This window comes from Liolophura sinensis, chromosome 11, assembly GCF_032854445.1.
Source record: "Liolophura sinensis isolate JHLJ2023 chromosome 11, CUHK_Ljap_v2, whole genome shotgun sequence".
In the NCBI taxonomy this organism is placed as follows: Eukaryota; Metazoa; Mollusca; class Polyplacophora; order Chitonida; family Chitonidae; genus Liolophura; species Liolophura sinensis.
Window position 1 is genome coordinate 32,781,759 of NC_088305.1, and position 23,343 is coordinate 32,805,101.

The following is a 23,343-nucleotide window of genomic DNA, read 5'->3' on the forward strand; positions in this document are numbered from 1 at the left end:
GAATGAAGAACAAAAACTCTCATTAATTCGCTTTGAAGACCGCTTTGTTCTTACCAGAGCTCTCGACCCCGATTGGTTGATAGATGTGAAGGTGACCCCGATGTCGGTCCAGGCCACTATAGCCGATGTGAAAAAAGTTTTCAACTCCGGAACCTATTTCGTGTCGTACGTACCAGCCGGCAGCTGTTATCTAGATTGGGACAGAAGAGGCCGCTTCGTACTAATGTCGGGGCTGGGAGAGCCAGTGCGTCTTACGGCGCAAACCGATTTTAAGGCCGCACTACAACTAAACCCTGGATCTATACTTATCTTCGACCTCATACTTGGCGCGTGCATTCGCCGTTGCACTTTGATTACCGAGTTGAAAATAAGGTGGCCTGCGGAGCACGATACAAAGGATCTAAGACTTATGATCAAATTACCGGCCCAGGGCGATCCAGTCATCCGGAGCTCTCTCGAGGATAAACGAGTCGTCACAGGGGGCGTTTTAAATCTCGATGCAATCTATTTAATGTGCGGCATAGGCCTTCGCCGCTTTCGTTTTAGTAGTCCCGATGACAATTTAGAGCTAACCGACGTTATTGATTCGTAGGACGGGCAATATGGGACGACTGTACCCGACGATCACGGATGAAGACTCCTTGCCTACGATTATGGTTGAAAACCCCTTGTCCCCGACTGCGCCGCCGGAGGGCGTGGCGCACGCCCATCGCCCGCAGTATATCAGCGAAATACAGAGGCAGCTTGAATCTGAGCGAGATCTCCGCCGGGCCTTGTACAAAAAGTACCGGCGCGGTGTCTTGGCCGCCGAGGCCCTTGATTCAGCCATGCTCACGGCCGGTTTGGGCCTAGGGGTTGCTGGCGTGGGGCTACTCACAACGATAATTGCAACCCCTGCTGTCTTGGCCATGGAAGCTGCGGCCCTAGCTTGCGGTGTCTTAAATGTCGCCGGAAAATTCGTTAGCCGCCGGCTTCACGCAAAGGCCAAGAAACATAACGATATACAGCTGTTGGCTGAGGCCAAACTTAACAGCATCCGTGCGTAGGTATCTACGGCATTATCTGATGGTGTTATTTCAGACGTAGAGTTCAAGCAAATCGTTCAGGAGCTCAAGAACTACTCTGATCTGAAGCAGGAGATACGCGCCAAGTCTCGTAAGGTATTCAATGCCGTAGAGATCGATGAAAGCACGAAAAAACAGCTTATAGATCGCGGCCGAAAACTAGCTCGGCAAGAGCTGAAAAACGCTTTTTCCGAGTGATGTTCTGGGAGGTGCCCAGGGGGAACTTGTTTGGAACAAGGGCAACCCCCATGCTATGTCTCGAGGGCCCCGGGGGTAAAAAAAAATCTGCCCAGAGTGAGGCTCGAACCCATGGTCCAAAAACGCAAAAGGCCTGGTTTATAGCTCAACCTGTTACCAATTAATCTCCACCCTAACGGCGGGCTCCGGATTTTTTGCGCTAGCGACCCACCGTTAGGGGGTTTAATTGGCGCTGAGACATTCCACCACCATTGGGCCATCTACAACACCCCTTGGTAAGGTCTCTCTGCCTCCGAAACTGTCGAAACTTGCAGAGATTCCTTAGAAGTGCGTAGAGCCCAGCGGTATATGCAGGTAATGTATTCATATACTACATATGCAGGAGACCAAACCCGGATTTGGGCTAGCAAACATCCCCTTATATACGCAGTATATGAATACACCCCTTACATACAGCGCCTTTCTCACACGCTGAAAAAGACTGTCACATTTATTTTTCATAAAAACCCGTAGTTTAAGCCCTATCCTGTGGAGAAAATCAGCTGAATCACCCTGTTGTGCAACACATCCGGCCACCAGATAGGCTATACGCCTTATCTGTTAAATGCCAACTAGGTCGCCTCATATCAATGTACGCCTTGGCTGGGAAGGCGTCTAAGGGGAGGGTGCGCCAGAACCTATAGTGTGTATACACCTCGAGATGGGGCTGGGAGCCCCTATTTGCCAGGGGGATGGTGTTCAGGGAATGGGGGTTGGGAGCCGCTATTTGTTCTGGGGAGGACCCCAAGGGGAGAGTGCGCCAGAACCTATAGTGTGTATACACCTCGAAATGGGGCTGGGAGCCCCTATTTGCCAGGGGGAGGGTGTTCAGGGAATGGGGGTTGGGAGCCTCTATTTGTTAGGGAGAGGGCCCCTAAAGGGGGTGGGGGGGGGTGCCAGAACCTATACTCTGCATACTACTACTTCATTTTCAAGTGCCATCTATGTTGCGGCCTTTGTGTGGTCTACGCTTCTTGGAGTGCAAGAGACAGAGCACAGTTTTTTCCTAGTAAAACTTGTTTTTCCTAAGTTTTTGATTTCTTTAAGGACAATGAGAATGAAGTGAATATATTGATGAAGTGATTTTAGGCAATACCAATATTGCTATAAAACTTTATATTCTATTATTATTATAATCAACTAAAATTGTGGTTCTATTCATTACACTCTGGTAGATTTAAACATGCGGATTAAAGATTAGTTTTTCTTTGCCCAAATTTAATTGCAAGATTATGTACTACGTAAGACAGTTTCTGTACAATTACAGTTTTCTACCTCTAGAATTAATTAAATGGGCATTTACAAAATTAATAAGGTCAGTATATTTCAAAGTGATTCCTCTTACTCGATCCATCTATGTAATTCTTGATATTTGTTTCTTTCTTTCTTTATTCCGTCCATCTATGTAATTCTTGATATTTGTTTCTTTCTTTTTTTATTCCGTCCATCTATGTCATTCTGAATATTTGTTTCTTTACTTATTTATTTTTTTCCTAATAAATTGTAAAAGGTTGGAACCAGGAGCTTCTCCGTTTAAGTTACAGGCAACATCTATTGAAGATACCCTAACCTGATGTTTTACTATCTTTACTTCAAGTAACCCATTGTATTTTAAAATTCAACCATTGTCATCAAAATTTGATATAAGAGAATGTCACCTACCAACAGCTAATATATTAACATATAAACATCCATGTTACACGAGATTCGAAAATTATAATGTAAGCCATTATGCCTTAAGTATTGCCCCAGTAAACTGTCAGGGGCGAAATAATATATCCAAACAGTTGGATGTTTTTCAATATCTAAAGGGAAAAGATTTTTCAGTTTACTGTCTACAAAATGTCCATTTCAACAATGAGATAGAAAGGCAGATTGTCTCAGAGTGTGGATACAAAGTGTGTTATACTGCCTACAAAAGTAACTCCAGAGGAGTAGCAGTGCTATTTAGAAATAATTTTGAATTAGAAATTTTAAGAATAAAGAAAGATAGTCAATCCTTGGAGAGATGCCAGTGTAAAGTTGAGGAGATACACATGGAGACAGTCCACTCCCATGAAACAGCCGCGTTTAGATTTCTTTTTTATCTGACGAAATATGCTACATTCTGTTCAACAGTCTGATATAAATATAAGTTACAAGTCAGATCACTCAGTGATTGCTCTAAAGCTGAAATTCTCAAATCTTGAACGGGGAAAGGGATACTGGAAATTCAAGAATTCATTACTGAAGGACATAGATTTTGTAACAGAAATAAAGGCACAATTATGAACACAGTAAACCAATATGATACAACATTAAATGCACAATTTTTATTTGAGAAGATATTATTTAAACTTAAGGGACAAAACAGTTGCATACTCAACTTTTATTTAAAAAACAACGCATGTCAGATGAGTTCTATCTTTCTAAAACCTAAAATAATCTGTAACATGTGTTTGATCAGTGCTCTGAGGAACAGGAATAAAGGGAACATTTACAAAAAAATTCATTTGGCTAAAGAAGGTTTAACACAATTAAATAAAGAAAAAGATGGAACGAATAAAGAAAAGAGCTAAAATAGATTGGACTTTATATGGGGAAAAAACCAAATAAATATTTTCTAAAATTGGAACAAAAGAAATGCTTAAATAAATCAATAACAAAATCCCAAGACAAGGATGGAACAATTTTGACAGACCAAGAAATATTCAAGAATTTTAGGCAATACTGTAGGAAGTTATACACAGAGGCTAATGTAGTTTCTCTAGATTTGGAAAGCGTACTAGACGTAGAAAATATAAGGAAACTGTCAGACAACCAGAAGCTCAGTATGGAAGGGGAACTTACCAGGGAGGAATTATTCGCATCATTAAAAAAGTACATTTTTATCTTCTAAATTCATTAAATTATGCATATACACATGGTATACTATCCTAAACACAGCAACAGTGTATAATCAACTGTATTTCAAAAGAAGGGAAAAACAGATACATCTTATCAAATTGGCGCTCTATATGTTTCTTAAACGTGCCTTACAAAATTTCTTCTGCGGCGGTGGCGAATTGTTTAAAACCGCCATTGTCAACTCTAATTGATAAAAATCCGAAAGGCTAGACGCTACATTAGTGAAAGCACCCGATTAGTATACGACATCACCACTTTGCAGAGGTTATTAATCTCCCTGGAATGTTAGTAACAATAGATTTTGAAAAAGATTTGACAGATTAGATTGGAATTATATGCTGAGAGTCTTTAGCTTTTTGAATTTTGGGGAGCCCTTTATTCGTTGGGTTAAAGTCCTATATTCACAGAGTAGATCATGCGTGCTGGTCAATGGATTCTCGACTGGTTTCTTTGATGTAGGACAGTGCTGACGCCACAAGGATCTCATTTCTCCATATGTTTTCATCATGTGTGCGGAAAGTCTAAGTTACATGCTTCTAGAAAACGATAATGTTAAAGGTATAATATCAAATTTAATTCAATATCTATTAACCCAATACCCTGACGATACAATTATTTTCCTTGACGGTTCAGAAAGAAGTCCTAATTGTTGTCTAGTAGAACTAGATCACTTAGCAAACTTTTCTGAATTAAAAGCAAATACTTCAAAACCAAGAGTAATCTGGACTTCAGTAATGAAAGGCAGTAGTAAAGTACACTAAAACAATGCAAAACTAGATTGTCCCAAAAAACTTTCAAGTTATTGGGAATAGAGTTTAGTACTAGTTTGGAAGAGATGGTGAAAAGAAATTACAAGTTTAAAAAATGGACCAGATGATGCAATGTTAAGCTAAAAGAGACCTCACTCCTCTGGGGAGAATTCCTGTCTTAAAATCAATGATGCTGTCATGGCGGAATCAATTGTTCAGCTGTCCACCAAAGCAGCTGGTGTGGCATTTAGAGGAATTCCGAAACAAATATTTTGCTTTTATTTGGAATAATGAGCCTGATAAAATTCCACGTAGTACAATAATGTAAGATTCGAAAAATGGTCGCTAGAATGTGTCTTCTTTTGAAAACTATTATATATTTGCACAAAAGCTTTCCTGGGTAAAGAGACTGATATCAGGAACTTACAAGAATGTGTTTTTTACAATGATTTGTTTGTTATTTGTAATAAACCGTTTGTGTGTGGTAAATGGCTAGACAAGGGGGTAAAGTATGTCAATGACCTCTTGAACAGTAACGGGAAATTTCTAAATGCTACAGAATTTAATGAAAAATATGAATGCAGTACAAACTATTTAGAATATCAAAGTGTCATTTCAGCAATCAAATCTGCTAGTAATACTGTACTGTATTGGAACAGTATCTCCTCCCCTTTGCCGTTGCCTCTTATACCAACTAAAATAGCTCTGTTTGCTAACATTTCTAATGGCTGTAAAGTTTATTACCGATACCTTACTAAGTATGGTTTTGTTAACAATAGAGCAAACCGCCAGTGGGAAGAGGAACTGACTGTTAGTTTATCAAATGAAACTTGGAGGAACTTCAACAATATAGTTTTTAGATGTACTGGTGACACATGCTTACGATGGTTTCAATGCAAAGCTGTTAATAGAGCTCTGACCACGAACATACTGGGAAAGGAGTTAGATCCTGCTGTATCAGGCCTCTGTAGTTTTTGCCACTTGGAACGGGAGACAATTTTCCGTCTATTATGGCACTGTAAATATGTTTTCAATGTACGGAAAGAATTCCAAGTTAGGTTGAACAAAGTTGCTGGTATGCAGGCAATACTACATTGCTCGAATGTGTTACTTGCTTTTAAACGGATGAGTTACCGGCCTCTAAATATACTTACTATGTGTGTAAAAAACGCAATGTACAAGCTGAAAAGTTAGAGGCCAGCTGCCGACAGTGGAATTTGTAAAGAAAGAAATGCAAAGTCTGTGTGAAAATGGAAGGCACATTAGTTTTTTTTAAAGAAAGGAACAAGACAGATTTATAAATTTTTTGTCACCCTGTTATCTGCTATTCAATAATTAAGTTTAGTTAGTGAACACTTCACACATCATTTTGTTTTTGTGTGTGATAGTCTATTTCGACAGTTACTCAAGACTTTGTGAGTATATTGTATCTAAGAATCTCTTATTTAAATACGTACTTCTGTCTGTACAAATGAATCTGGTTAAAAATCTGTAACCTCCCCCCCCCATAAAAAACATAGCATAAATATATTGTTCTGATTAATTCTGTTTTAAGCCAATGTTTTTCTTCTTTTTCTTCCTCTGTGTAATTTTTCGTTATTGCCACCATAAGCGGGAAAGGATGTGATTACTGTGAATCGAGGAAAACATCGAGGAGTTTAAAATCTTATATTATTAACAAAAATCCCAATATATGGCTTTATATGTATCCCATAAAACAATGGAGGAGTCCATTTTCGGGTTTCACATCAATTTTTCCATTACCCCTAGCCCGCCAACCGATGACTTAGTGATCTGGATAAGCGCCACCATCAGACTTTTGGAACCAAGAGGATCATACGGGTTTACATATATACCATAAAATAAGGTCCGTTTTCGGGTTTTACATCAGTTTTTAAAATACCCTTCGTCCGCAATCAAGGAAAAGCCAGCAGTCTAGTTGCATAGGGTCCTTTGTAAGTTGTCGATAATCAAAATAGATATATCACTTGGGTTTTAAATATCGTTCAGGCTTACACTAAAATGTAGAAAAAGTGAATGTCCTGCACTACTTTATTAACACTATCATATGATATATCCAGACTTTTATAGCAATAACTTAATAAGATGCCTGCCTTAATTACGGATTGAGTACTTCTCGATGTAGCTCGTCCACGTCTTTACCTATTTCTGTGAATTTTTTTGTATCATCAAATGGTATAAATATGTATTAACATGACAAACCATGTAAAATTGGCCTGTGATATTTCCTCGTCGCTATGGTATTAATCGTTTTTGCAAGTTGACAACACTAGCGAACACAACTTGAATAGCTTGTTTCTTTCTGCATTTTAATCGCATTTATTTATGGGTGTTCACATTTATATGTGATACTGCTGACCTCATCTCAGCTGTTTTTACATACACAATATTTTTTCTGCCCTTTGCGTGTAGAAGTTAGATATGTTTGCTACATTTAACTGTTTGCGAAGTCCATCTCATGCTGGCTTCTTCACTGGTCGTACGTGACAGTGTCTACCAGGAACCTGTGAATATTCCTGGGTTTCCTCGATTTCCTCCCATCATAATGCCGGCCGCTGTCGTGTAAGTGAAATATTCTCAAGTACGACGTAAAATACCAATCAAATAAATAAATAAATAATTGTTTGCAGGTAAAATAATAATGCCTTTGCACATATACATTGACCCTGCTGGACACTTCGTAGACAGAAGGCCTATGTGTGGTGTTTATCCCATTGTATGGCTGCACTCGTCAGATACGGGCCTGAGCACTTCAGTCAGCTCTGTGCATAGTTGTGATTTTTCCTCTGATAGCGTGCTCTATACCTGATATGAAGAACCTAAATGCAATAACATTGATATACACGACATCTACAATGTAAACTGCCGGGTTAAGATTCACTGTTTTATACTTGGGATACGATTCTCTTAATGTTTTCAACCGATGACTGAGTGCTGTCGATAAGCGCTGCTATCAGACTTTTTAGCGTTTAAGACAGGTGCTTTTGTAACACATTGTTAACCAAGAGGATCGCGTGTTTATTTTAAGCTGTGTGGCTTTACTCTATCAGCTTTAACCACATACCTGCCTTATATCAATGGATACCACTGAGTTCTCGCTTTATATTATGTAACAGGATGGGAAAACATCTTTACACGTCGCGTCATCACGTGGTAACGTGGACATTGTTCGTATCCTAGCGGAGCGGGATGCTGATGTCAACGTACAGAATAAGGTAAGTCTTTGCATATCCGTAAGAGGATTTAATAAGATTTTCTGGCTGGTGTTCTGAAAGACTTTCTGAATCCCTAATATTTAAGTATGACCATATATCTGCTTATAGGTGGTGACAAAATATCACCGATGACACTTTGTCTTGATGTTTCTGTGGAAGAGGCTCACACCTACTATCATATATAAATAGCATGCAGGTTTTGAAATTGTGGACCGTGGTCTGTTTTTGTGATGAAATATACCATATTGTATGTTGTTTTTTTTCATGGAAATTTTTTACCGATTCCGGATTGTGTTTACACTGATACAAACGTACAGGACCAGCTTCGTGGTTTGCGTGGTCCGAAATGTTTTAACACTATTTATCTTTATAGTTTTTACTCAAACACAGTGCATACTGTGTCGTTATATACTGTGGTGTTAACTGTAAAAAAAACAGATATTGTTTATTAACCTTCACTCATTGTCTTTCTGTACTAATGTGTGATAGTTTTTTTGCTATTTTCGTTATAGTTCTGTGGTTGTTTACCTCAGCAGTTTGAACCTGGTCGTGTCTGTTTTGTACACAGTAGAACACTTCATCTTAGCATCAAAATACGTATTTGTCAACCAGTCCTCAATAAAAATATACTAAAACAAAAAAATGAAACTGCACGTGTTACTTTATGTTCAAAACATACACATATACAACTAGAATCCGGATGTCCAAAATACCCCCTCCATTTTCAACATTTCCAAAAATATAGAGGAAAGAAAACTGAGAAAATGTTGCAAGAAATGACAGGGCGTTATTTTGCTTAGTTTGTCTTCATACAGAAGATTGCTTAGTGCTCATTATGCTCCCATATCGCATTCACAACAGTAAGGCAACGTTGTCTCATTGACTGCCTAACACCGGCCAAGACAACATTATGCAGCCTGAGCCATTGCTGTACCAATATGGCGCCCAACTCTTGAGAACCCTGGGGTTAACACCTCAAGGCACAACAACTTTTCCAAGAGCATCCCAAACGTGTTCAGTGGGACTGAGGTGATGTTATCTCGATTGAGACCATGACGTCAATACCCGTATTTTGCTGAGAATCTAGTGTCAAAACATCTGTTGATAATGTCGCCTTGTCATGTTTGACTTGAGCTCAAGGTAGCCATTCATTACGCTTTACCTATGTCAATATTACCTCTACTGTCTCTCTTGGCACGCACCCACGACTAACAGCAAGCTGCTGACAGACAATCTCACATACGGCAGGATAAGAATGAATTAAATCAGTACTCAAATCGTGTATCATTTCAATATATAAATTGTCAATATTCAAAATAAAAATCTCAATTGGCCTTTAAATATGGTTTACACTAAAATTTAATGTTGGGGGCCTCCGTTGCCGAGGTGGTTAGCATGCCAGTCGAGTTCAAGGGCAGCTTATACTGATTTCTTGTCTGGCCATACCTGATAAGGCCAGCCAGCAACCTACGGATGGCCGTGGATAATCGACGTGTTATAAGTGAAATATTCTTGAGTACGGCTTATCATTTATGCGTCGAAACAGACGTTCGTACACCAACCGTCAATGAATAAGAACGCTTGAAGTCATTAATCGGAAGGCCAATTCCCGAAACGACATGTAACACAAACCGCCACAGAACTGAGAACGTATATAAAGTACGAAAATAGGACGAAATCATGCAAAGAGTAGCAGTGAACAGTTTTCAGTGGGGTTGGAAAGACGTAGGGTAAGTTGTAGGCGACTGAGTAAAATCAGTATTCAAATCGTATACCATGCTAGGATACCAGTTGTCGACAACAAGATATGTATATCAGATGCAACGTGGCGATCTAATTCAACACAGTGAATATACAGCTCCTAGCCCCGGGTTAAGCGGAATTAAAAACAATCATGAAGTAGAGTGCTATGGATTCTGGACACTCTGTCCTTATTTACTTGCAAGAGAAATATACTCATTGTAAAACTTAAGAGACTTGAAGTGGAGACGTTTGATGGAATAACCTTGACACATTAGTTTTGGTAATAACTTTTGGCGTTTATTGAAATGGTCACACAACACACAGATCTAACAAATGCTAAAAGGCGAGATATGTACACGTCATGTGCTGTACCCTTCGGTGTATTGCTGCCTAAGTAAGGATAATTTACAGTGCCAAAATTGACTCTATTCCTCAAACCAAAAAGGTTTGTGAGAGGGGGAACTGTTGTCGCCTTCGTACAAATATAGGCCCAGATAAGATGTGCCATCTGGGGATGGTAATTTACTGGAACTTCTGACAGCTTCTACTGCGCACATAATACGCCTTCTATAAAGCCGCAGAAACATTCTATAAACCCATACATTGTATTATCTGTAATTTTAGGATAAGGAGACTCCTCTACATGCGGCTGTGTCACGTGATAACGTAGACGCTGTCCGTATTCTGGTGGAGCAGGGCGCTGACGTCAACGTACAGGATCAGGTAATTCACTTCTTGTGTTTTTTCACTGAAAGGAGAAATTTGACAGATTAGATTGGAATTATATCCTGAGAGTCTTTAGCTTTTTGAATTTTGGGGAGCCCTTTATTCGTTGGGTTAAAGTCCTATATTCACAGAGTAGATCATGCGTGCTGGTCAATGGATTCTCGACTGGTTTCTTTGATGTAGGACAGTGCTGACGCCACAGGGATCCCATTTCTCCATATGTTTTCATCATGTGTGCGGAAATTCTAAGCTACATGCTTCTAGAAAACGATAATGTTAAAGGTATAATATCAAATTTAATTCAATATCTATTAACCCAATACCCTGACGATACAATTATTTTCCTTGACGGTTCAGAAAGAAGTCCTAATTGTTGTCTAGTAGAACTAGATCACTTAGCAAACTTTTCTGAATTAAAAGCAAATACTTCAAAACCAAGAGTAATCTGGACTTCAGTAATGAAAGGCAGTAGTAAAGTACACTAAAACAATGCAAAACTAGATTGTCCCAAAAAACTTTCAAGTTATTGGGAAAAGAGTTTAGTACTAGTTTGGAAGAGATGGTGAAAAGAAATTACAAGTTTAAAAAATGGACCAGATGATGCAATGTTAAGCTAAAAGAGACCTCACTTCTCTGGGGAGAATTCCTGTCTTAAAATCAATGATGCTGTCACGGCGGAATCATTTGTTCAGCTGTCCACCAAAGCAGCTGGTGTGGCATTTAGAGGAATTCCGAAACAAATATTTTGCTTTTATTTGGAATAATGAGCCTGATAAAATTCCACGTAGTACAATAATGTAAGATTCGAAAAATGGTCGCTAGAATGTGTCTTCTTTTGAAAACTATTATATATTTGCACAAAAGCTTTCCTGGGTAAAGAGACTGATATCAGGAACTTACAAGTCCGATCTGTTTTACGATGACAAAATAGTACACCAAAATCCTTTAGAAATAGCTTCCTCTGTTCTGGAACAGATTGTTATACCTAGAATTACAAATAACTTTTGGAAAGAGGTTTTTTATTCGTTGAGTCAAGTTAAAAAAAACATGGAATTGAAAAAATATTTCAGATCTGCCTGGAGAATGTGTTTTTTACAATGATTTGTTTGTTATTTGTAATAAACCGTTTGTGTGTGGTAAATGGCTAGACAAGGGGGTAAGTATGTCAATGACCTCTTGAACAGTAACGGGAAATTTCTAAATGCTACAGAATTTAATGAAAAATATGAATGCAGTACAAACTATTTAGAATATCAAAGTGTCATTTCAGCAATCAAATCTGCTAGTAATACTGTACTGTATTGGAACAGTATCTCCTCCCCTTTGCCGTTGCCTCTTATACCAACTAAAATAGCTCTGTTTGCTAACATTTCTAATGGCTGTAAAGTTTATTACCGATACCTTACTAAGTATGGTTTTGTTAACAATAGAGCAAACCGCCAGTGGGAAGAGGAACTGACTGTTAGTTTATCAAATGAAACTTGGAGGAACTTCAACAATATAGTTTTTAGATGTACTGGTGACACATGCTTACGATGGTTTCAATGCAAAGCTGTTAATAGAGCTCTGACCACGAACATACTGGGAAAGGAGTTAGATCCTGCTGTATCAGGCCTCTGTAGTTTTTGCCACTTGGAACGGGAGACAATTTTCCGTCTATTATGGCACTGTAAATATGTTTTCAATGTACGGAAAGAATTCCAAGTTAGGTTGAACAAAGTTGCTGGTATGCAGGCAATACTACATTGCTCGAATGTGTTACTTGCTTTTAAACGGATGAGTTACCGGCCTCTAAATATACTTACTATGTGTGTAAAAAACGCAATGTACAAGCTGAAAAGTTAGAGGCCAGCTGCCGACAGTGGAATTTGTAAAGAAAGAAATGCAAAGTCTGTGTCAAAATGGAAGGCACATTAGTTTTTTTTAAGAAAGGAACAAGACAGATTTATAAATTTTTTGTCACCCTGTTATCTGCTATTCAATAATTAAGTTTAGTTAGTGAACACTTCACACATCATTATGTTTTTGTGTGTGATAGTCTATTTCGACAGTTACTCAAGACTTTGTGAGTATATTGTATCTAAGAATCTCTTATTTAAATACGTACTTCTGTCTGTATAAATGAATCTGATTAAAAATCTGTAACCTCCCCCCCCCCATAAAAAACATAGCATAAATATATTGTTCTGATTAATTCTGTTTTAAGCCAATGTTTTTCTTCTTTTTCTTCCTCTGTGTAATTTTTCGTTATTGCCACCATAAGCGGGAAAGGATGTGATTACTGTGAATCGAGGAAAACATCGAGGAGTTTAAAATCGTATATTATGAACAAAAATCCCAATATATGGCTTTATATGTATCCCATAAAACAATGGAGGAGTCCATTTTCGGGTTTCACATCAATTTTTCCATTACCCCTCGCCCGCCATCCGATGACTTAGTGATCTGGATAAGCGCCACCATCAGACTTTTGGAGCCAACAGGATCTTGTAGCTTTACATGTATCCCATAAAACAATGTCCGTTTTCGGGTTTCACATCAGTTTTTAAATTACCCCTCGTCCTCAATTAAGGAAAAGCCAGCAGTCTAGTTGCATGGGGTCCTTTGTAAGTTGCCGATAATCAAAATAGATATATCACTTGGGTTTTGAATATCATTTAGGCTTATATTAAAATGTAGATAAAGTGAATGTCCTGCACTACTTTATTAACACTATCATATGATGTAACCATACTTTTGGCGCAATAACTTTTTAAGATATGTCTGCCTTAATTACGGATTGTGTACTTCTCGATGTAGCTCGTCCACGTCTTTACCTATTTCTGTGAATTTTTTTGTATCATCAAATGGTGTAAATATGTATTAACATGACAAACCATGTAAAATTGGCCTGTGGTATTTCGTCATCGCTATGGTGTTAATCGTTTTTGCAAGTTGACCACACTAGCGAACACAACTTGAATGGCTTGTTTCTTTCTGCATTTTAATCGCATTTATTTATGGGTGTTCACATGTATATGTGATGCTGCTGACCTTATCTCAGCTGTTTTTACAGACACAATATTTTTTCTGACCTTTGCGTGTAGAAGTTAGATAGGCTTGCTATATTTAACTGTTTGCGAAGTCCATCTCATAAGTCCATCTCATGCTGGCTTCTTCACTGGTCGTACCTGACAGTGTCTACCAGGAACCTGTGAATATTCCTGGGTTTCCTCGATTTCCTCCCATCATAATGCCGGCCGCTGTCGTGTAAGTGAAATATTCTCAAGTACGACGTAAAATACCAATCAAATAAATAAATAAATAATTGTTTGCAGGTAAAATAATAATGCCTTTGCACATGTACATTGACCCTGCTGGACACTTCGTAGACAGAAGGCCTATGTGTGGTGTTTATCCCATTGTATGGCCGCACTCGTCAGATACGGGCCTGAGCACTTCAGTCAGCTCTGTGCATAGTTGTGATTTTTCCTCTGATAGCGTGCTCTATACCTAATATGAAGAACCTAAATGCAATAACATTGATATACACGACATCTACAATGTAAACTGCCGGGTTAAGATTCACTGTTTTATACTTGGGATACGATTCTCTTAATGTTTTCAACCGATGACTGAGTGCTGTCGATAAGCGCTGCTATCAGACTTTTTAGCGTTTAAGACAGGTGCTTTTGTAACACATTGTTAACCAAGAGGATCGCGTGTTTATTTTAAGCTGTGTGGCTTTACTCTATCAGCTTTAACCACATACCTGCCTTATATCAATGGACACCACTGAGTTCTCGCTTTATATTATGTAACAGGATGGGAAAACATCTTTACACGTCGCGTCATCACGTGGTAACGTGGACATTGTTCGTATCCTTGCGGAGCGGGATGCTGATGTCAACGTACAGAATAAGGTAAGTCTTTGCATATCCGTAAGAGGATTTAATAAGATTTTCTGGCTGGTGTTCTGAAAGACTTTCTGAATCCCTAATATTTAAGTATGACCATATATCTGCTTATAGGTGGTGACAAAATATCACCGATGACACTTTGTCTTGATGTTTCTGTGGAAGAGGCTCACACCTACTATCATATATAAATAGCATGCAGGTTTTGAAATTGTGGACCGTGGTCTGTTTTTGTGATGGAATATACCATATTGTATGTTGTTTTTTTTTTCATGGAAATTTTTTACCGATTCCGGATTGTGTTTACACTGATACAAACGTACAGGACCAGCTTCGTGGTTTGCGTGGTCCGAAATGTTTTAACACTATTTATCTTTATATTTTTTACTCAAACACAGTGCATACTGTGTCGTTATATACTGTGGTGTTAACTGTAAGAAAAAACAGATATTGTTTATTAACCTTCACTCATTGTCTTTCTGTACTAATGTGTGATAGTTTGTTTGCTATTTTCGTTATAGTTCTGTGGTTGTTTACCTCAGCTGTTTGAACCTGGTCGTGTCTGTTTTGTACACAGTAGAACACTTCATCTTAGCATCAAAATACGTATTTGTCAACCAGTCCTCAATAAAAATATACTAAAACAAAAAAATGAAACTGCACGTGTTACTTTATGTTCAAAACATACACATATACAACTAGAATCCGGATGTCCGAAATACCCCCTCCATTTTCAACATTTCTAAAAATATAGAGGAAAGAAAACTGAGAAAATGTTGAAAGAAATGACAGGGCGTTATTTTGCTTAGTTTGTCTTCATACAGAAGATTGCTTAGTGCTCATTATGCTCCCATATCGCATTCACAACAGTAAGGCAACGTTGTCTCATTGACTGCCTAACACCGGCCAAGACAACATTATGCAGCCTGAGCCATTGCTGTACCAATATGGCGCCCAACTCTTGAGAACCCTGGGGTTAACACCTCAAGGCACAACGACTTTTCCAAGAGCATCCCAAACGTGTTCAGTGGGACTGAGGTGATGTTATCTCGATTGAGACCATGACGTCAATACCCGTATTTTGCTGAGAATCTAGTGTCAAAACATCTGTTGATAATGTCGCCTTGTCATGTTTGACTTGAGCTCAAGGTAGCCATTCATTACGCTTTACCTATGTCAATATTACCTCTACTGTCTCTCTTGGCACGCACCCACGACTAACAGCAAGCTGCTGACAGACAATCTCACATACGGCAGGATAAGAATGAATTAAATCAGTACTCAAATCGTGTATCATTTCAATATATAAATTGTCAATATTCAAAATAAAAATCTCAACTGGCCTTTAAATATGGTTTACACTAAAATATAATGTTGGGGGCTTCCGTTGCCGAGGTGGTTAGCATGCCAGTCGAGTTCAAGGGCAGCTTATACTGATTTCTTGTCTGGCCATACCTGATAAGGCCAGCCAGCAACCTACGGATGGCCGTGGATAGTCGACGTGTTATAAGTGAAATATTCTTGAGTACGGCTTATCATTTATGCGTCGAAACAGACGTTCGTACACCAACCGTCAATGAATAAGAACGCTTGAAGTCATTAATCGGAAGGCCAATTCCCGAAACGACATGTAACACAAACCACCACAGAACTGAGAACGTATATAAAGTACGAAAATAGGACGAAATCATGCAATGAGTAGCAGTAAACAGTTTTCATTGAGGTTGGAAAGACGTAGGGTAAGTTGTAGGCGACTGAGTAAAATCAGTATTCAAATCGTATACCATGCTAGGATACCAGTTGCCGACAACAAGATATGTATATCAGATGCGCTTTTATTGCAACTGTTCACAAATCCAACGTGGCGATCTAATTCAACACAGTGAATATACAGCTCCGAGCCCCGGGTTAAGCGGAATTAAAAACAATCATGAAGTAGAGTGCTATGTATTCTGGACACTCTGTCCTTATTTACTTGCAAGAGAAATATACTCATTGTAAAACTTAAGAGACTTGAAGTGGAGACGTTTGATGGAATAACCTTGACACATTAGTTTTGGTAATAACTTTTGGCGTTTATTGAAATGGTCACACAACACACAGATCTAACAAATGCTAAAAGGCGAGATATGTACACGTCATGTGCTGTACCCTTCGGTGTATTGCTGCCTAAGTAAGGATAATTTACAGTGCCAAAATTGACTCTATTCCTCAAACCAAAAAGGTTTGTGAGAGGGGGAACTGTTGTCGCCTTCGTACAAATATAGGCCCAGATAAGATGTGCCATCTGGGGAAGGTAATTTACTGGAACTTCTGACAGCTTCTACTGCGCACATAATACGCCTTCTATAAAGCCGCAGAAACATTCTATAAACCCATACATTGTATTATCTGTAATTTTAGGATAAGGAGACTCCTCTACATGCGGCTGTGTCACGTGATAACGTAGACGTTGTCCGTATTCTGGTGGAGCAGGGCGCTGACGTCAACGTACAGGATCAGGTAATTCACTTCTTGTGTTTTTCACTGAAAGGAGAAATTTGACAGATTAGATTGGAATTATATCCTGAGAGTCTTTACCTTTTTGAATTTTGGGGAACCCTTTATTCGTTGGGTTAAAGTCCTATATTCACAGAGTAGATCATGCGTGCTGGTCAATGGATTCTCGACTGGTTTCTTTGATGTAGGACAGTGCTGACGCCACAAGGATCCCATTTCTCCATATGTTTTCATCATGTGTGCGGAAATTCTAAGTTACATGCTTCTAGAAAACGATAATGTTAAAGGTATAATATCAAATTTAATTCAATATCTATTAACCCAATACCCTGACGATACAATTATTTTCCTTGACGGTTCAGAAAGAAGTCCTAATTGTTGTCTAGTAGAACTAGATCACTTAGCAAACTTTTCTGAATTAAAAGCAAATACTTCAAAACCAAGAGTAATCTGGACTTCAGTAATGAAAGGCAGTAGTAAAGTACACTAAAACAATGCAAAACTAGATTGTCCCAAAAAACTTTCAAGTTATTGGGAATAGAGTTTAGTACTAGTTTGGAAGAGATGGTGAAAAGAAATTACTAGTTTAAAAAATAGACCAGATGATGCAATGTTAAGCTAAAAGAGACCTCACTCCTCTGGGGAGAATTCCTGTCTTAAAATCAATGATGCTGTCAGGGCGGAATCAATTGTTCAGCTGTCCACCAAAGCAGCTGGTGTGGCATTTAGAGGAATTCCGAAACAAATATTTTGCTTTTATTTGGAATAATGAGCCTGATAAAATTCCACGTAGTACAATAATGTAAGATTCGAAAAATGGTCGCTAGAATGTGTCTTCTTTTGAAAACTATTATATATTTGCACAAAAGCTTTCCTGGGTAAAGAGACTGATATCAGGAACTTACAAGTCCGATCTGTTTTACGATGACAAAATAGTACACCAAAATCCTTTAGAAATAGCTTCCTCTGTTCTGGAACAGATTGTTATACCTAGAATTACAAATAACTTTTGGAAAGAGGTTTTTTATTCGTTGAGTCAAGTTAAAAAAAAACATGGAATTGAAAAAATATTTCAGATCTGCCTGGAGAATGTGTTTTTTACAATGATTTGTTTGTTATTTGTAATAAACCGTTTGTGTGTGGTAAATGGCTAGACAAGGGGGTAAGTATGTCAATGACCTCTTGAACAGTAACGGGAAATTTCTAAATGCTACAGAATTTAATGAAAAATATGAATGCAGTACAAACTATTTAGAATATCAAAGTGTCATTTCAGCAATCAAATCTGCTAGTAATACTGTACTGTATTGGAACAGTATCTCCTCCCCTTTGCCGTTGCCTCTTATACCAACTAAAATAGCTCTGTTTGCTAACATTTCTAATGGCTGTAAAGTTTATTACCGATACCTTACTAAGTATGGTTTTGTTAACAATAGAGCAAACCGCCAGTGGGAAGGGGAACTGACTGTTAGTTTATCAAATGAAACTTGGAGGAACTTCAACAATATAGTTTTTAGATGTACTGGTGACACATGCTTACGATGGTTTCAATGCAAAGCTGTTAATAGAGCTCTGACCACGAACATACTGGGAAAGGAGTTAGATCCTGCTGTATCAGACCTCTGTAGTTTTTGCCACTTGGAACGGGAGACAATTTTCCGTCTATTATGGGACTGTAAATATGTTTTCAATGTACGGAAAGAATTCCAAGTTAGGTTGAACAAAGTTGCTGGTATGCAGGCAATACTACATTGCTCGAATGTGTTACTTGCTTTTAAACGGATGAGTTACCGGCCTCTAAATATACTTACTATGTGTGTAAAAAACGCAATGTACAAGCTGAAAAGTTAGAGGCCAGTGGAATTTGTAAAGAAAGAAATGCAAAGTCTGTGTCAAAATGGAAGGCACATTAGTTTTTTTTAAGAAAGGAACAAGACATATTTATAAATTTTTTGTCACCCTGTCATCTGCTATTCAATAGTTAAGTTTAGTTAGTGAACACTTCACACATCATTATGTTTTTGTGTGTGATAGTCTATTTCGACAGTTACTCAAGACTTTGTGAGTATATTGTATCTAAGAATCTCTTATTTAAACACGTACTTCTGTCTGTATAAATGAATCTGGTTAAAAATCTGTAACCCCCCCCCCCATAAAAAACAGCATAAATATATTGTTCTGATTAATTCTGTTTTAAGCCAATGTTTTTCTTCTTTTTCTTCCTCTGTGTAATTTTTCGTTATTGCCACCATAAGCGGGAAAGGATGTGATTACTGTGAATCGAGGAAAACATCGAGGAGTTTAAAATCGTATATTATGAACAAAAATCCCAATATATGGCTTTATATGTATCCCATAAAACAATGGAGGAGTCCATTTTCGGGTTTCACATCAATTTTTCCATTACCCCTCGCCCGCCAACCGATGACTTAGTGATCTGGATAAGCGCCACCATCAGACTTTTGGAGCCAACAGGATCTTGTAGCTTTACATGTATCCCATAAAACAATGTCCGTTTTCGGGTTTCACATCAGTTTTTAAATTACCCCTCGTCCTCAATCAAGGAAAAGCCAGCAGTCTAGTTGCATGGGGTCCTTTGTAAGTTGCCGATAATCAAAATAGATATATCACTTGGGTTTTGAATATCATTTAGGCTTATATTAAAATGTAGATAAAGTGAATGTCCTGCACTACTTTATTAACACTATCATATGATGTAACCATACATTTGGCGCAATAACTTATTAAGATATGTCTGCCTTAATTACGGATTGTGTACTTCTCGATGTAGCTCGTCCACGTCTTTACCTATTTCTGTGAATTTTTTTGTATCATCAAATGGTGTAAATATGTATTAACATGACAAACCATGTAAAATTGGCCTGTGGTATTTCGTTATCCCCATGGTGTTAATCGTTTTTGCAAGTTGACAACACTAGCGAACACAACTTGAATGGCTTGTTTCTTTCTGCATTTTAATCGCATTTATTTATGGGTGTTCACATGTATATGTGATGCTGCTGACCTTATCTCAGCTGTTTTTGCAGACACAATATTTTTTCTGACCTTTGCGTGTAGAAGTTAGATATGCTTGCTATATTTAACTGTTTGCGAAGTCCATCTCATGCTGGCTTCTTCACTGGTCGTACGTGACAGTGTCTACCAGGAACCTGTGAGTATTCCTGGGTTTCCTCGATTTCCTCCCATCATAATGCCGGCCGCTGTCGTGTAAGTGAAATATTCTCAAGTACGACGTAAAATACCAATCAAATAAATAAATAAATAATTGTTTGCGGGTGAAATAATAACGCCTTTGCACATGTACATTGACCCTGCTGGACACTTCGTAGACAGAAGGCCTATGTGTGGTATTTATCCCATTGTAAGGCCGCACTTGACAAATACGGGCCTGAACACTTCGGTCAGCTCTGTGCATAGTTGTGATTGTTCCTCTGATAGCGTGCTCTATACCCGATATGAAGAACCTAAATGCAATAACATTGATATACACGACATCTACAATGTAAACTGCCGGGTTGAAATTCACTGTTTTATACTTGGGATACGATTCTCTTAATGTGTTCAACCGATGACTGAGTGCTCTCGATAAGCGCTGCTATCAGACTTTTTAGCGTTTAAGACAGGCGCTTTTGTAACACATTGTTAACCAAGAGGATCGCGTGTTTATTTTAAGCTGTGTGGCTTTACGCTATCAGGTTTAACCACATACCTGCCGTATATTAATAGCTACCATTGAGTTCTCGCTTTATATTATGTAACAGGATGGGAAAACACCTTTACACGTCGCGTCATCACGTGGTAACGTGGACATTGTTCGTATTCTTGTGGAGCGGGATGCTGATCTCAACGTACAGAATAAGGTAAGTCTGTGCATATCCGTAAGAGGATTTAATAAGATTTTCTGAATTTTTTTTTCTGAATCCCTTATGCTTAAGTATGACCATATATCTGCTTATAGGTGGTAACAAAATATCACCAAAGACGCTTTGTCTTGATGTTTCTGTGGAACGGGCTCTCACCTACTGCTGGCTCCCTCACCGGCGGTAAGTGGGAAGGAGTAGTATGCACACTATAGGTTCTGGCGCACGTCCCACTTGGGGCCCTCCCCATAACAAAATAGAGGCCCCACCCCCCACCTGGGGTTCTAATAGACATACCCATTGCTCAGATATGCTTCTACACCAATTGTATATACAACAACTACATGCCAAATGGTTATAATAATTGCCGGTGGCTATCCCAAGGCTCCACGGAGCTCTGTGGTAAGAGTTGTCTGGGGGAGTACTGTGGGGTTCACCTAAACCGTCTGCGCAAGGGTCTTGGTACCCTGCCATGTATTAGCTGTGGTCGGGGTGTTAAAAACCGATTTTAGCTTTGCATGGCCTGTGGATATAATAGGGTCCAGATGCGTGAAAGACAGCGGAGGCTCAAGACTTTCTTTGATGAGTTCAAAGGGTTAGCGGCTATCGATATTTACAATTAGAGAGATGCTTTTATTAGTATAATGATGATATCGGCGCGTACAATGAGGCACCATCAAAAAGCGCGAGCACTACGGGGGCAGTTTGAGACGCTCCTAGGTGTGCGGCCTAAGTACCCACGGTCCCGCAATGCCTTGGAAGAATTGCAGGGGATCCTCGACAGGCATAAATCAGCTGTGAACTCCCGAAGTAACGAGGAGTTGAAGCAAGACGTCAAGAGCCCGCAAAGTAACGAGGAGTTGAAGCAAGACGCCAAGAACCCGCTCAGTAACGAGGAGTTGGATGAATTGCTAGGCGGAATACTGGGTGAAAAGAAACTAGAATTCACTAACACCGGCCGGGCTATAAGGAATCTCCTCCGGGCCTGGCAGATGAACGTACCCGAAGGCGTTTGGACGGACCCAGTAGCCTTCTTAAAAGAAGTTCGAGCTATTATTCGCCAGAAGCTAGAAGAAGAGATCCTGACACTCAACGGGGTTAAGTTCCAACTAGGCCTCAAGGTTCAGCTGCGAAAGGACAACGCCGATGGCAGTGAAGAGTATACCAGTGCAGTACTCCACAGCAAACAGGAGGCCCTCTTAGAGGCTGGTGACATTGACGGGGCTTTAGATAAGGCCTTCCCCACCATCCAGGAGGTGTTGGAAAAATGGACACAGCAAAGGTCAGTGTGGGTTGTCAATAGCGTGCAAACACTCTGGCTTGACATTGCAAGGTATCAGCCACTGAGAGTTGGGTCCTACATCCCCCTACCTGCGGCTGTGAGTAACAAGAAAGCAGTCATCAATGTGAAGAACAAAGACGACGACTGCCTCCGATGGGCACTCCGATCTGCCTTATTTCCAGCCGCCTGGGACCCTCATAGACCAACAAAGTATCCCACCAATGATTGTCTTGACTTTGGGGGGATCGACACCCCCACGCCAATCTCTCAGATCCCTAAAGTGGAGGAAAAGAACGACCTCGCCATCAACGTGTTCGGGTGGGACAAGGGTGTGATCGTGCCTCGTCTCAGCAAGCAGCCCGGCGACACGCCCCGAATAAATCTGCTACTGATTGGGAAGGCAGGTAAATTCCATTATACGTGGATAAAAGATCTGAACCGTCTCCTGTTCCAAGAAAGTAAGGCGCCAAATCGCAAACACTTCTGCGAGCGCTGCCTACACGGCTACACAAGGGAGGACCTGCTCGAGGCGCATAAGCCGGAATGCCGAGGGATTGGCCAGACGGCGGTGAGGGTGGAAATGCCCCAGGAGGGGGAAAACAAGTTCACCTTTCAGAACCACCACAAACAGCTACCGGCTCCGTTCATCATATATGCCGGCTTCGAGGCTCTGACAAGAAAGGTTGAAGGCCCGCCGCCGTCACCTACAGAGAGCAGCACTCAAAAGACTCAGCACCACGAACCCTGCAGTTACTGCTATGTTGTGGTGCGTTGCGACGGCCACACAAAACGCCCCGTGGAATACAGAGGCCCTAACGCGACGGAACACTTCCTCAGAGCTCTCCAACAGGAGGAGCGGGAAATCAAAAATGTTCTAGCCAACCCTATAGCCATAAATATGACTCCCCAAGATTGGCAGGCCCACAACAACGCCGCAACCTGTCACGTGTGTGAGAAGCCTCTAGGCGCCGATTCTGTGCGCGATCACTACCATATCACCGGCAAGTACAGAGGTGTGGCCCATAACGCATGCAACCTAAAGTTGCGGCTGGGTCCCAAGACAGCCATACCAGTAGTCTTCCACAACCTACGGGGCTACGACAGGCATCTCCTGATGCAAGCCATAAGTAAGGTGGAGGGCCGC

General features: G+C 39.7%; 1 protein-coding gene across 1 annotated transcript in view; it reads left to right on the top strand.

Annotated features, from left to right (window-relative positions):
- LOC135478327 (serine/threonine-protein phosphatase 6 regulatory ankyrin repeat subunit A-like) overlaps positions 1-23,343 on the top strand; it is a gene marked incomplete at its 3' end in the record, with an annotated part of 202,200 nt that overhangs the window by 164,380 nt on the left and 14,477 nt on the right. The window contains exons 25-29 of the mRNA XM_064758602.1: positions 8,074-8,172; positions 10,540-10,638; positions 14,445-14,543; positions 16,941-17,039; positions 20,819-20,917. Of these exons, the coding sequence (XP_064614672.1) occupies positions 8,074-8,172; positions 10,540-10,638; positions 14,445-14,543; positions 16,941-17,039; positions 20,819-20,917 (495 nt within the window). The remainder of the gene's footprint in view (positions 1-8,073; positions 8,173-10,539; positions 10,639-14,444; positions 14,544-16,940; positions 17,040-20,818; positions 20,918-23,343) is intronic.